The sequence below is a fragment of the Xenopus tropicalis genome, chromosome 3, assembly GCF_000004195.4.
Source record: "Xenopus tropicalis strain Nigerian chromosome 3, UCB_Xtro_10.0, whole genome shotgun sequence".
Taxonomy (NCBI): Eukaryota; Metazoa; Chordata; class Amphibia; order Anura; family Pipidae; genus Xenopus; species Xenopus tropicalis.
The window spans coordinates 16,607,894-16,622,924 of record NC_030679.2 but is presented as its reverse complement, the minus strand read 5'-3'; the positions used below and the strand labels follow the sequence as shown (position 1 = coordinate 16,622,924).

Genomic DNA, 15,031 nt, shown 5'->3' with positions numbered 1-15,031 from the left:
GCTTTAGAGGGAGGAGTGGTGAGAGATTAAAAGCAAATAGTTAAGACTTACTAACTCTCCTCCATCTCCATTTTAGGTCTTGTACAGTCTGAAGCCTTTGTTGTTGGGGGCCTAGCGGTCGCCCATATAAGGCCACTTAAGAGTCGTGGGGCAGTGTTATATTGCTCTATCCATACCCAGTGTTTGTTTAAATTAGGGATAGTATTATGATTTGCTACTCTCTTGTGTTTGTATTGCCAGATAAAATCAAAGATAACATATTGGATGGATGCAATAAAGGCTTTGGGTGGGGATAGTGGAATGGCCCTTAGGATGTATATCAACTTAGGCAGTACAAGTATTTTGGTTATTGATAGACAGCTCATCCATTACATATATGTTAATTTATATTGCTTTAGTTCCTTTGTTAAGTTTAGCATGTGTCTCACTATGGTTATATTTAAAAAGTGTATGTATTGACTTAATGCCCAAATAATTTAGGTATTCCGTTTGCCAATCAAACTGTTAAGATTGTTTCCAGTTATTCACTAATTCTGTTTTAAAACCTATAGGAAGGGCTTGCATTTAGTCTGGATTTATCTTATAGTATAAAATTGTATAAAAGTCCTGTATAACCCGCATAATGTGAGGAATAGTAGTTTGAGGATTGATTGTTAGAATGTTAGAATCATCTGCATAAAGACCAATCTTATGTTCCGTACCTGCATATTGTAATCCCTATATATGGATTGTCTTATTTTCTGTGGTAGTAGTTACATTATATGGTCAAAGATAATTGGGGATAGGTGGCAACCCTGCTGTTTCCATTTGTCAGGGGGAAGGTCTGTGAAGATATACCTGCTGCATTAACTTTGGCAGTTGGGTTTGAATATAATGCCATGACTGCTTTTATAAATTCCCTGCCCATATTGATGTTCAGTGTTCTGCCAAGCCCCAGTGGACCTGGTCAAAAGCCTTTTCAGTCTCTAGAGATACTAATAATAATGGTGTTTGTGAGGCAATCTGAATCAAGTCAATGAATCTTCTTGTGGCATCTGATGCCTGTTTATGGGGCACAAACCCCACTTGATCCAGGTCCCTCCCTGTTATTTCAGCAATGGGCCCTGGACCTTCCATTTATTTAGGACCACATGTGTAAAGGAAAAGTGATTTAATAGAACTCATTCCAGATATATTTTGCCTGCATTAAGAGCACTATTTTGTGAGTCAAGACATGAACCAGCACCAAATTCTGTATCTCTCCGATACCGGTCTGATTAATAGGTCAATACACGCCTTTTGGCTGCGGATTGATCATATTATACCGCTAGATGGCGCTCTACTCTTAAATTTGCGCAAAGCCTCGCACCCCAAGACATACTAGCTAAAGCTTCAATTCATCGGTACCGATCCAGCTCTGCAAGAACATAAAGCATTATATTCATACTGCGTTACATAGGGATTGCCACTTAAGTTCTGAAGCCGTGTTCGGACAAGAAAGGGTTCATCCCTCAAACCCCTCCCCCCCTTCAAGGGGGGTGGGGTGGAGGACCCGCCCCAGAATGAATCACTCAGCTGAAGCCCCACCCCCTGCTGTTTTTTTCTAGGTGATCGTGCTACTAAAATGGAAGCTGTTTTGTGATGTGTCCCAGACAGTGCAAGGCACAACTGGCAAGTGGCTTTAGTTTGGAGCTATGGAGGGGCCCGTTGGTTATAAGGTTTAGATGAAAAGACTGCGCCCTACGTTTTTGCCGAATCAGTGAGGCCGTTGCAGAGGACCCTGGGCACCATGGCTGGGCTCATAAAGAAGCAAATACTGAAACATCTCTCCAGGTCTGTATAGCCTACTGAAATCTTTCTGTGTGACTGTACCTATCTATCATCTATCTATCTATCTATCTATCTATCTATCTATCTATCTGTGATTGCTGTGGCTCACTGGGTGTAGCACCCTGTATGGCAGTATTCCCTAGGAACCAAAATACAGGCTATTAATAAGTGTTTACCTGGATCCAAAATTATACCAAAGCAGTGGAGTCCCTCCTGCAGGGGGGGTAATTCTAGGGTAAGGAGACCCTGCGACTGCTGGGGCTGCGGCAGTTATAGTGTTTCTATATTGTTTATTGAAAACTAAATAACAAAAATTATAATTAACAGAGCTTAGGTTGACATGGTGCCGTCAGTTTTAGTATATGTTTATAAAAAATGTCTTATTCCTAAAGTTTAGGGTTTCATAGGGGACGTAAATGATTTTGCTGTGGGGCCCATTAACTCCTAGCTACATCATGGGGTGGCACAGGTCCAGCCAGCTTGGGGTTAATAAATACACAGTGCTGGCTTATATCTTTAGTGTTACATTGTAGCAGAGGAGAGATGATATAAAGAATTGGGGAGCATGTTTGAGGGTGCAAAGTTTAAAGTCCGATAAGATTGAAGGCTGGGAGGGTGATGTGACGTGATGTGGGACGTTAGCATTTGTAAACATGATGTCATGGGGGGACAGGGTCCAAGGGTAACATTGGTGATAGCCAGTGGCTGTTCAGCTACTGGCGTTTGATACTTGGTACTTCCCACAATTGGATCATTTCCTTTGCATTGACTGTTGCACTCTCTGATGCCAGGCATGCTCAGAGGAGGAGGAGTATTAGGCAGCAGCCTGGGATTAACTCTTAAAGTGGCAGATTAACACTGCAGAGAGTGTGCTGTCAACTTCCAACAGCACTTTGTGCTTAACTATTTGTGTTGTATAGAATGGATGCTGTTGTATAGAATGGATGCCATGGGCCTTCTTATTGTCTCTTGACTACCAGAGACTGTACCCCTAAACTGTCAGCATGGAAGGTACTTTACATTTGTGTATTGTGTATACAAGCAGCATTGCATTCTCTAGTTAAGGCCTGGACTGGTAATCTGTGGTTTCTTGCAAATGCCAGAGGGGCTGCTGTAACATGCCATAGAGTAGACAGTCACTATTTATTGGGATGGTTGGGGGGCTGTTTGGGCCTCTGTGTACATTAAATGCCAGGGCCTTTTTTAAATCCTAGTCCAGGCCTGCTCCAGTTTACTCTGTTGTTTTAGGTGTACAGGAAACCCATTATCCAGAAAGTTCCAAATTACAGAAAGGCCATCTCCCATAGACTCCATGAAAACCCCAGGTCCCGAGCATTCTGGATAATGGGTCCCATAGCTGTATTTGAATACAAAGAGAGTCTGTCTTCTTTCTGGTTGTTCTGGTTATTCATAGCAACCAAATTGCATTCAAAGTGCATGGTAGTAAAAACATACCAATTGCAACAGTAGAAACAATACATAGTAACATTGGTGCCTCTTCCCTCCACTGAAAAAGTTAGTGTCATTGACAATTTCTGTTTCACTTCTAACAGCTTTGCTTTATAACAGGGAATACATTTAGGATCAGAGCCAGTGCCCCCCACCCAGTTACCAAAGGGAAAACACTGCCTTGCCTTATATCAGACAACACTGCTACCTGGAGATGCCTGGTATTGATTTATCCATTAAAGTGAAAATGGTGAGGCAGCAGAAACAAAATCACTGAGCTGTATTTGGGTTAAATGTAGCAGGAACCTACCTGTGTGGCATTGTGATACCTGATGCCCGGGGGCTCATTTCTAAACAAACCCCTCAATAATCACCCCTCCACAGAGGCCCTCCTCTAACTTTTCAAACAGCATCTGTGCCTACCCCAAAAAGTCCCTGGACCCCCCCCCCCCCACCTCCTTCCCATATGTCTCTGTGACTGCATATTTGCATAGCAGGATTGCCAGCCACTGTTTTGGGCAGCATCATGTTGGCAATTTTGGGACATATTGCCTCTTCACATGCTCTGCCCTGGAAAGCAATGCCCAGATCTGACATGGCCCATGATGGCAAGCGCTAACCTCACTGTGCATCTCTGTAATCATAGATCTGATATGGGGGTGGGGCTTAGGGCCTTTCACTAAACACTGAGGGTGGCTAAGCTCTTAAGGCCCCCATACACGGGCCGATAGAAGCTGCCGATATCGGTCCCTTGGACCGATTCGGCAGCTAATCGGTCCGTGTATGGGCAGAAACGAGCGGCCTGGCCAACCGATATCTGGCCTGAAATTGGCCAGATATCGATCGGCCAGGTTAGAAAATCCAGTCGGATCGGGGACCGCATTGGCTCGTTGATGCGGTCCCCGAACCGACTGCCCCATGGTTGCAACTGTAATCCGAACCCCAGGGCCAAACGATCGGATTATTTTTTTTAAAGCAACTTGCTACCCGATATCGCCCACCCGTAGGTGGGGATATCGGGTAAAGATCCGCTCGCTTGGCGACATCGCCAAGCGAGTGGATCTTATAGTGTATGGGGACCTTTACAGGGGGGCATTTTCTTTTGAACAAAAAGACCCATTGTTTCCAGAGGGTGCAGGCTCTATTAGATGCAGTTGTGGGAAACTATTTTTTAACAATATCTTCCCTTTAAAGGAAAAGTAACACTAAAATTATTTAAGTGAAAAAGCTATTCTGCCCTATCCTGCAAACCCCTTAGTATTTTGAATGCTTTAAAAGAAAATACCTGTTAAAACTTGGCGTCCTGTCAATTGAACTAAGGAGATATGGCGAAGGAAGGAGTAGGCATCAACTATGCGACGATCGATTGATCGAGTCTAGCCTGAGTTATCAGCAGATAATACTCTCAACTCTAGCAAATATGCCCCATAGCACTATTATTAAAATTGTCATAGACTTGCCAAAAGTGGCCATACACAGGCCAATCTGGTAAAATGGTGCTCTATATATATATATATATATACATATATATATATATATATATATATATATATATATATATATATATATATATATATAAATATATATTGTGGCTGAGTGTCCAAATGTGAGATGTAAGCTTGAAGAGAAATGTTACTAAACTGAAAATGTTGTCTCTGTTTAAAGGACCTATTCCACTAGTCCAGCTCATACATTGAAACTCACTTTCCGCAGGAAGGCTGTCTTGTTGAAAGGTATTTAATTGTATAGAGAATGTGTGTAAGGCTCTCTCAGAGCATGGCACAGCGCAGGAAGGCTAGCACAGCGCAGGAAGGCTACCTGTCTGTGTTTGAAACTCCCAGAGGGGCTAGGGGTGCTGCCTGCCAATTAAAGGAGCAGAGAGAGCCTTTCACAAAGTGACCAAGAGTGTCTGAGAAACTGAGAGGACAGGAGGCTGAGAAATTTCCCCAAAGAAGTATTGTGAGTACAGGGGTGACCCCAACCATTTGTGTTTTCTTACTGGTAGTCCACAGGGGTCCAGTTTAGTGGGGGAGCTCTTCAAATGTGTGAAGGTAGTGCCTTATGGGCAAAATTTATTTTTAGACTTATGTTTTCTATGCTCAAATGGTCACCCCTGTCTAAAATAAACAGCCTTAAAGGGGAAGGAAAGGCTAAGTCACTTGGGGGTGCTAAAATGTTAAGCACCCCCAAGTGACTTGAATCGCTTACCTCGTACCCCGGGCTGGTGCCCCTATTAGGAGAAAACTGCACCAGCCCGGGGCACCTGGGGCGATTCGCTTCCTCCTTCCGCCTTCCTTTCCCCTAGACTCCGAGTCCGGCGCATGCACAGTAGAGTGAAAAAGCTGACTTCTCTGTTAAAGTTTGGCTTTTCACTCTACTGAGCATGCGCGCGCAGTGAGAGAGGAAGGAGGAAGCGATCGCTGCTACCCCGGGCTGGTGCTGTTTTCTCCATACAGGGGCACCAGCCCGGGGTAGAAGGTAAGCGATCTAAGTCACTTAACATTTTGGCACCCCCAAGTGACTTAGCCTTTCCTTCTTCTTTAAAGTGAAGAAAGTGTCTGTCGTGAATCCTGCAAGTTTACATTTGGTGGAGAATGTGGTCAAAAATTTGCTGGGAAAAGCAAAAGTTTGAAACTGTAAAGTGACACAATCTTAAAGGCAAGGTTGAAAGTTGGTCAACAACAATGAAGGTGTGGAAAAAGTGTATTATGAGCCAGGGGACAGAAGCAGCCGAAGGATGGAGGGAGCCGCAGGTCGCTAGGTTGGGGGAGATGGAGGATACTGGGGGGAAGCTGGAGGATATTGGGGAGGATACTGGGGGGAAGCTGGAGGATGCTGGGGTGGGGAGCTGCAGGATGCTGGGGAGTCGAGCTGGAGAATGCTGGGGGAGGGGCTGAGAGGCCCCGTGATTTCTGATGGCAGCCCTGGGCATCTTACGGCACATAATACATGGTCATTGGGCTTATTTTGCAAGTTGTAAGATAAATGTGGCAAATTGGAACAATTTTAGGCCTTTTTCAGAAAAGTCAGGTTGGTACTTTGGTGTAGAAAGTCTTCTTTACCCATGTTGAATTTGTCAGAATGTGTACTTTCCAAAAAACAAATGGTTTTCAGGGGTCACCCTACATTTCTGCAGCCTTTACCCCTCATAAAACTGCCATGTGTTTATGAATTCGGTAAAGGTAAGCCATGAGATAAGTGTGCTTTGATAAACCTATGTATAGTGGGCATCAAACTGTTAGTAGACCTCTGGGGTTCATATTTAGCATGTTTTATATAGCTACCTAATGACCTATAGAAAATAGGGTGCTTCATTTTAGGTGATTTTTGGAAAGTAAATATATGGCTTTCTGGCATACTTTTTTTTGTAGATTTATCCCACATAAAGGATGTAAATGTGTTGCAGGAGCTGAAATGACAGATCATATGGCACCTACATGCCACAACTTATGTAAACTTATATAAATTGGGTATCAAACTGTTCAGTGGACCCCTGGTGTTCAAATTCAGGGTGTTTTATCTTGGTGCCTAATGCTATGTGGGAAATAAGATGCTGCAAAATGGAAGCTTTGAGTTGATATTTGGAAATGTCATCAAAATCGTCAAATTTACTACTATGGAGTAGAAAGACATGGGTACCCATTTTAGATTTCGGGGAATATGTACTTTTATGTGTGTGTGTATATATATATATATACTCTACATCAGTGCTGTCCAACTTCTGTGGCACCGAGGGCCGGACTTTTTCCGGCCTCCGTGGTGGAGGGCCGATAATGGAAGTTAGTTTTGACCACTCCTCTTTTTAAAACCACACGCACTTGAAACCACACCCATGTTATCGCATGGCCATAGCCATATTAATGGTGGTAGTACAGCAAAAACTTGCCATACTCTGCCTTCTCTACCCTGCCTGTATGTGCCATACTCTGTCTGCCCTATGCTGCCTGTGTGTGCCATACTCTGCCTTCCCTACCCTGCCTGTGTGTGCCATACTCTGCCTTCCCTACCCTGCCTGTGTGTGCCATACTCTGCCTTCCCTACCCTGCCTGTGTGTGCCATACTCTGCCTTCCCTACCCTGCCTGTGTGTGCCATACTCTGCCTTCCCTACCCTGCCTGTGTTTGCCATACTCTGCCTTCCCTACCCTGCCTGTGTGTATGGCACACACAGGCAGCATAGGGCAGGCAGAGTGTGGCACACACAGGCAGCCTACAGTGACACAATGCTGCTACTGCTCCTACAGTCTGCACAATAACTATATATTAAAAAACTTTTTAATTGCAGTACCACCTCAGTATATGTTCTTTTTATAGTGTGCAGGGTTTATTTGTGGGTTTCTACTGCTATCTGAGGTGTGAACAGGGGAACAATGTGGGTGATTACAGCCTGAGCCTGAGGTGTGAACACTGCAGGGGTAGAACAATGTAGGGATTAAAAGGTGTGAACAACACAGGGGATTACATTTTTAAACAATACAGCCTGATTACAGCCTGAATCTGAGGTGTTAACCATGCAGGGGGGCAGTACTGATACAATTTAAAGCTTACACAAAGGTAAGTTATCAAAGCAGCCAGACAGGTGGGGGGCCACACAGAGGGGGGTCGAGGGCCGCATGCGGCCCGCGGGCCGCCAGTTGGACAGCACTGCTCTACATGACAATGGGTTTCTTTACACTGATTACCTAGCTTTTCTCTACACGCTGTTGGGTTTCCATACACCGACTACCGTAGCAACAGGGCTTGATTCGGCAGTTTGGATACGTTTGTTTGTATTTATTTTGCTATTTTTTAGTTGCAATTTCATTTTGGTCTGTTGGTATAAACGCGCTGGGTTCCCTAAATATGTTGTGGACCTTTTTTGAAATGACACGCAACAAGAAATGACACGCAACAAGAAATGACACGTAAAGGTGTTTTATTATGATGAGACACTTTACTTACCGCTGGCATCTGAGTCACATGTTAAAAAAATTTTTGTACATACATATTGATTAGGCCTTAGGGTAGAATACATGTAACCTTGATTTTTTATGTTTAAATTTTATTCGTTATTTTTCGTTTGATTTTGTTCTTTGTAATGTTGAGTCTTACTTGTCAGTCATTCACCACGTCACGCCCCCATCACAGTCTTTGTTTCCCGCCACTTGTTGTATATAGGTTCACTGCACTTGTAGTTTTGTAACTTTGAGAAAGGCTGGAACGCCAGCCGAAACGTCAGTAATTGTTATATTCTACAAATAAAAATTTTTTTTGTTCACCATAAGTCCTGTGTGGAGCGGCCTACTTTCGAATGATTTTTGTATATATACATGAGGACTGCACCCAGGCAAGTTTAACTTTGAAAATCGTGAGTGCCTACCCTATGGATTCTGTTCTATATATATATGTATATATATATATATATATATATATACATATATATATATATACATATATATATATATACATATATATATATATATATATATATATATATACAGTGGAGGAAATAATTATTTGACCCCTCACTGATTTTGTAAGTTTGTCCAATGACAAAGAAATGAAAAGTCTCAGAACAGTATCATTTCAATGGTAGGTTTATTTTAACAGTGGCAGATAGCACATCAAAAGGAAAATCGAAAAAATAACTTTAAATAAAAGATAGCAACTGATTTGCATTTCATTGAGTGTAATAAGTTTTTGAACCCCTACCAACCATTAAGAGTTCTGGCTCCCACAGAGTGGTTAGACACTTCTACTCAATTAGTCAACCTCATTAAGGACACCTGTCTTAACTAGTCACCTGTATAAAAGACACCTGTCCACAGAATCAATCAATCAAGCAGACTCCAAACTCTCCAACATGGGAAAGACCAAAGAGCTGTCCAAGGATGTCAGAGACAAAATTGTAGACCTGCACAAGGCTGGAATGGGCTACAAAACCATTAGCAAGAAGTTGGGAGAGAAGGTGACAACTGTTGGTGCGATTGTTCGAAAATGGAAGGAGCACAAAATGACCATCAATCGACCTCGCTCTGGGGCTCCACGCAAGATCTCACCTCGTGGGGTGTCAATGATTCTGAGAAAGGTGAAAAAGCATCCTAGAACTACACGGGAGGAGTTAGTTAATGACCTCAAATTAGCAGGGACCACAGTCACCAAGAAAACCATTGGAAACACATTACACCGCAATGGATTAAAATCCTGCAGGGCTCGCAAGGTCCCCCTGCTCAAGAAGGCACATGTGCAGGCCCGTCTGAAGTTTGCCAATGAACACCTGAATGATTCTGTGAGTGACTGGGAGAAGGCGCTGTGGTCTGATGAGACCAAAATAGAGCTCTTTGGCATTAACTCAACTCGCTGTGTTTGGAGGAAGAAAAATGCTGCCTATGACCCCCAAAACACCGTCCCCGCCGTCAAGCATGGGGGTGAAAACATTTTGCTTTGGGGGTGTTTTTCTGCTAAGGGCACAGGACAACTTATTCGCATTAACGGGAAAATGGACGGAGCCATGTATCGTGAAATCCTGAACGACAACCTCCTTCCCTCTGCCAGGAAACTGAAAATGGGTCGTGGATGGGTGTTCCAGCACGACAATGACCCAAAACACACAGCAAAGGCAACAAAGGAGTGGCTCAAGAAGAAGCACATTAAGGTCATGGAGTGGCCTAGTCAGTCTCCGGACCTTAATCCAATAGAAAACCTATGGAGGGAGCTCAAGCTCAGAGTTGCACAGAGACAGCCTCGAAACCTTAGGGATTTAGAGATGATCTGCAAAGAGGAGTGGACCAACATTCCTCCTAAAATGTGCGCAAACTTGGTCATCAATTACAAGAAACGTTTGACCTCTGTGCTTGCAAACAAGGGTTTTTCCACTAAGTATTAAGTCTTTTTTTGTTAGAGGGTTCAAAAACTTATTTCACTCAATGAAATGCAAATCAGTTGCTATCTTTTATTTAAAGTTATTTTTTCGATTTTCCTTTTGATGTGCTATCTGCCACTGTTAAAATAAACCTACCATTGAAATGATACTGTTCTGAGACTTTTCATTTCTTTGTCATTGGACAAACTTACAAAATCAGTGAGGGGTCAAATAATTATTTCCTCCACTGTATATATATATAATATAGAGCTGATGGAGAGCAGGCACTCACGTCTTTTAGAAAATATAGTTGCCTGGGTGCAGTATAAAAATACAAATGTTGACAATAGAAACAAAATACCGCACTCACAGGACTTAGCGAAAAAATAATGGAGTTTATTGTGAAAAACGTCAATCTAACGTTTCGGCCGTATCCACAGCCTTTCTCACTTTGAGAAAGGCTGTGGATACGGCCGAAACGTTAGATTGACGTTTTTCACAATAAACTCCATTATTTTTTCGCTAAGTCCTGTGAGTGCGGTATTTTGTTTCTATTGTCAACCTGTGTATATATATATATATATATATGTATATATATATATATATATATATATAAACAAGCAGAGTACCGCACACAAAGGGACTTTATGAAAACAAAAAAGGTTTATTGGAAAAATCCGACGTTTCGAGCACCAAACTGTGCTCTTCCTCAGGGACAAACCAAAAGACAAAATGCATGCATAACCCCTTAAATACCCTAAAGTGAAAAAATGGCGCCAAACAGTGCAGGTCATCACCATAGTAACCCATGTAAACAAATAACATGAGTTGTAGATTACAAGTGTGAAAACAAACAGGCATAACTGCATATATTTCTAGCTACTGAATGAAAGCAGAGCAGAATGAAACAAACAGAATATGTGTAGCCGATGTAGGCAATAAAAGTATCAATTTAGATGGGAAACAGTGTTGCAAACAAGTGAAATAAAAGAGAGTTCCCAGCAGAAGCAGGTGCAGCTTACCATTTAGAGATAACCAGGGAAGTAGAGTAGTAAATGTCATAACAAGAGGCGGTGGGAGAATCCATCGTCCTTGGCAGAGAGAGATCGCTGTTGTGCATACAAGTTACTGCCGCCCGACACATTACCATTGTCACGGTGATACGTGACGTCATCATATGGAGTCAGACTTAGCGTCGTTACTATGTCAACGGCTGAAGCAGAGCCGAATGGGAAAACTATCGCACCCTATCTGGGGGGGCATATGTAGGTCATTGGGCACATCATGTGCCATTGGAACGATTACAGATCTACATAGTTTTAGTACACGCCATGTATAAGGCGTAAGTGTGCGGCCCGTGTAGTTAAATCACCTCAGTTGCCAGTACAATATGCCACTAGGGCACTGCTCATACCTAGATCGGTATAGCAAGTGCCTATCACACCACTCCGGATGCTTAGCAATTACACCACTGCGGGTGCTGAACAGTATTAGTTAAGAGGGCTAGTAGCTGCGCCGCACCAGGTGCCGCTCCATGCCAACTTTTAGAAACCGTTCTTGGTAGCACTATGTGCCAAAATAAGTGCTGTTTCGTCAACACTGTAGTGTTATATATATATATATATATAAAGTCAAAATGCAATACTGGCACTCACGTATAAATCTCAAATCCGCCTGGGTGCAGTCTTCACAGTGAAACCGAGATAAGAAGAAAAAGAAGCCGCTCTCTCAGGACTTAGGTGCAAAAATAAAAAGTAATTTATTGAGTAGACGAACTGACGTTTCGGCTGAACACCTCAGCCTTTCTCAAAGTCCAAAGACTTTGAGAAAGGCTGAGGTGTTCAGCCGAAACGTCAGTTCGTCTACTCAATAAATTACTTTTTATTTTTGCACCTAAGTCCTGAGAGAGCGGCTTCTTTTTCTTCTTATATATATATATATATATATATATATATATATATATATATATATAATGACTTTCCTTTCTGGGGTGAGCATACTTTTTAGTAGCTTTATCCCACATAAAATGATGGAAATGTGTTGATTTTGCAAGAGCTGAAATGACATCATATGGGGGTATGTTCACCTTGGGGCCCCTACATGCCACATACTTAAGTAAACCTATACATATTGGGCATCAAACTGTTCAGTGGACCCCTGGTGTTCATATTTAGGGTGTTTTATTTGGTTACTTTATGACCTGTAGGAGATAAGATACTATAGATTGGATGCTTTGAAGTGATTTTTTAAAAAAAAAAATCAGAAATTTTGATTAATAACCTGCATTGCAACTTGGTAGTTTGGAGTAGACAGGCAGTTGTGCCTATTCTGGATTCCCCAGAATCTGTTCTTTCCAAAAATGTATAATTTTCTGGGATAAACCTTCTGTTAGTGGAATTTTAGGCCTTAAAATCTAAATTATGCAGCTTTCTGAAGCAGTGCTTCAGAAATTTGGTAGTATGCTGCTGGGAGTTTTTGACCTATACAAGTGATACATCTCCATAAAACTATATATATTTGGTATTGGCACATACAGAATTGGAATTACACAAAAGTTCTACCATATTTTGAAAGCTTAGGTTGTTCTGAAAAAAACGATATATTGTTTTCCTGGGTAAAATAAAAGCCTCCCGAGGAAAGGCCACTAAAGTGAAACAGTGCAAAATGTTAAAAAACCGTCTGGCAATAAAAGATCTGCTTTGAGCAATTCGGATGGCAGTGAAAGGGTTAAAGGGATTCTGTCATGATTTTTATGGCATATTTTTTATTTCTAAATCCAGTACAGAGTGTTGTAGCTGCGCTTATAAAACTGCTGGAGCCATAACTTTGATGTTATAAACTTTACCTGCCAAAGGTATTTTGGAAGTATTTCCTCTCTTCTAAAGTAGTAATTGATGTAGTTCCTATACTACTGGAAGAGGTACAGCATGCAAGGAACCTTAAAGGAACAGTAACACCAAAAAATGAAAGTGTATAAAAATAATATATTATATACTATTGCTCTGCACTGGTAAAAGTTGTGTTTTCTTCATAAACACTACTGCAGTTATATAAATATACCCTGCTGTGTAGCCATGGGGGCAGCCATTTAAATTGAAAAAAGGAGAAAAGGCACAGGTTACTAAGCAGATAACGGATAAGTAGCATAGATTCCCATTGTATTCTACACAGTTTATCTGGTATCTTCTTATGTAACCTGTGCCTTTTTTCCTTCTTTCAATTTAAATGGCTGCCCCCATGGCTACACAGCAGCTATTTCTATTAACTATAGTAGTCTTTCTGAAGCAAACACAGTGCAGGGCAACAGTACATTATATTTTAATTATTTTAAAACATTTTTATTTTTTAGTGTTACTGTTCCTTTAATGTGGTGGAACAAGCTTTTGCTATTCTTGAGATTGTCTAATACACATGGCAGGGCTTATAGTTCTTCGACTTATAGTTCTTCAGCATCCAAGCACAGAGAAATGCTTTAGCCATAGCTGCCAAATGTTGCCAGGAAATTTAGTCCAGTGATTTTCATTTGATTGCTAAATCTTTGGCAGATTTATCACAAAGATTAAGCCACCAGGACAAGGAATCAGTGGAACGTATACTCCTGTGTTTTTTCCATCTCATTAATAACTTTCAGTATAACCTGGTGATGTTGGGAAAAGTTCTGTGTCCTGAACTGGTATCCCACATTCAGCAATTGGATGGCAACGGGAGCAAGACTTTGGCATCACTTCTCCCCCTGGTATAGGTATTGGGAAATAGTGAGATCGCATCCTTGGGACATGTGCTAGTTATAAAGAGTGAATATGCTGTAGTATCTCAAGAGGTTGGTGCCTCAAATGTACCCAAAACAAAAGATGTAAAGTTGGCAGCTGGAGGGAAAGTGCCCACTAAAGCTGTGGTAAAAGAGGCTGAAAGGAGTAATCAGCTTGAACAGGTAAAATATATGGAAAAGTATGCTGAACTGGCCATGGGAAGCATAGATCGCACTGTTACAAAAAAGAACAAATGAGGCGACAGATGATTAATTTAACTTGTTAATTATCATCATGTCAACTATCCATTGTACAAGCCAGCCCCTGATAACCAATATCCATAGCAGGCCGACTTGTCACTATGAAAATTTTCCTCCACGCCAAGGCTAATTAATCCATTACACTGGACTTGGCCCTTCTCCACCAAGGCAATGCCTCTTACGTTTAGGAAGCTGCACCAATACTGAAGGAATGAGTTCTAAAGGAGCAGTTCAGTGTAAAAATGAAAATGGTCAAAAAGATAGACTGCGAAAAATAAAAAATGTTTTCAGTATATTTAGGCAAAAATGTAATCTATAAAGGCTGGAGTGAGCAGATGTCTAACATAAAAGCTAGAACACTTCTTCTCTCTAAGCTGTTAGCTGTCAGTAGACAATCAGTGACTTGATGGGGGGGGGGGGGGGGGGGGGGGCATCAGTTAACTGAACATAACTGTTCAATTAGTTTGCATTTGAATCTGACTTGTGTGCTCACAAACTAACTGAACAGTTATGTCCGATGTGCCCCCCCCAAAAGTCACTGACTTACTTCCTGCTTTCAGCAGTCTTAGTTAGAGTTCTCGCTATTATGTTAGATATCTGCTCACTTCAACCTTTATAGATTACATTTTTGTCTGACTAACTATATTGCAAATATTTTTACTTAGTGCAGTCTGTCCATTTTACCCAGTTTAATTTTTACACTGAACTGTTTTCTTTAAAATCAGCAGGTGACAGGCCTATATAACATATAAAAGCTTCACAGATCTAAATAGAACCTGCTCATATAAGGAGTAACATGTTTGAGTCATTGCAGCAACTAACTTACTTAGAATCAAGAGAGTTATTTGTTTTCTACTATCTGCTGGTCTTCTGACCCTGCCAATACCCTTGACATTTTATTTCACCAGAAAAGATTTTGTAACAT

General features: G+C 41.6%; 1 protein-coding gene across 4 annotated transcripts in view; it reads left to right on the top strand.

Annotated features, from left to right (window-relative positions):
* Positions 1 to 1,556: 1,556 nt before the first annotated feature.
* The window catches only part of uhrf1bp1l (UHRF1 binding protein 1-like), a 131,885-nt gene continuing 118,410 nt past the window's right edge, over positions 1,557 to 15,031 (top strand). For 2 of the 4 annotated variants that reach the window (XM_018091955.2, XM_018091953.2), the window contains exon 1: positions 1,559 to 1,812. In XM_018091955.2, the coding sequence (XP_017947444.2) occupies positions 1,769 to 1,812 (44 nt within the window). In that variant the 5' untranslated portion in view covers positions 1,559 to 1,768. 4 annotated transcript variants of the gene reach the window in all.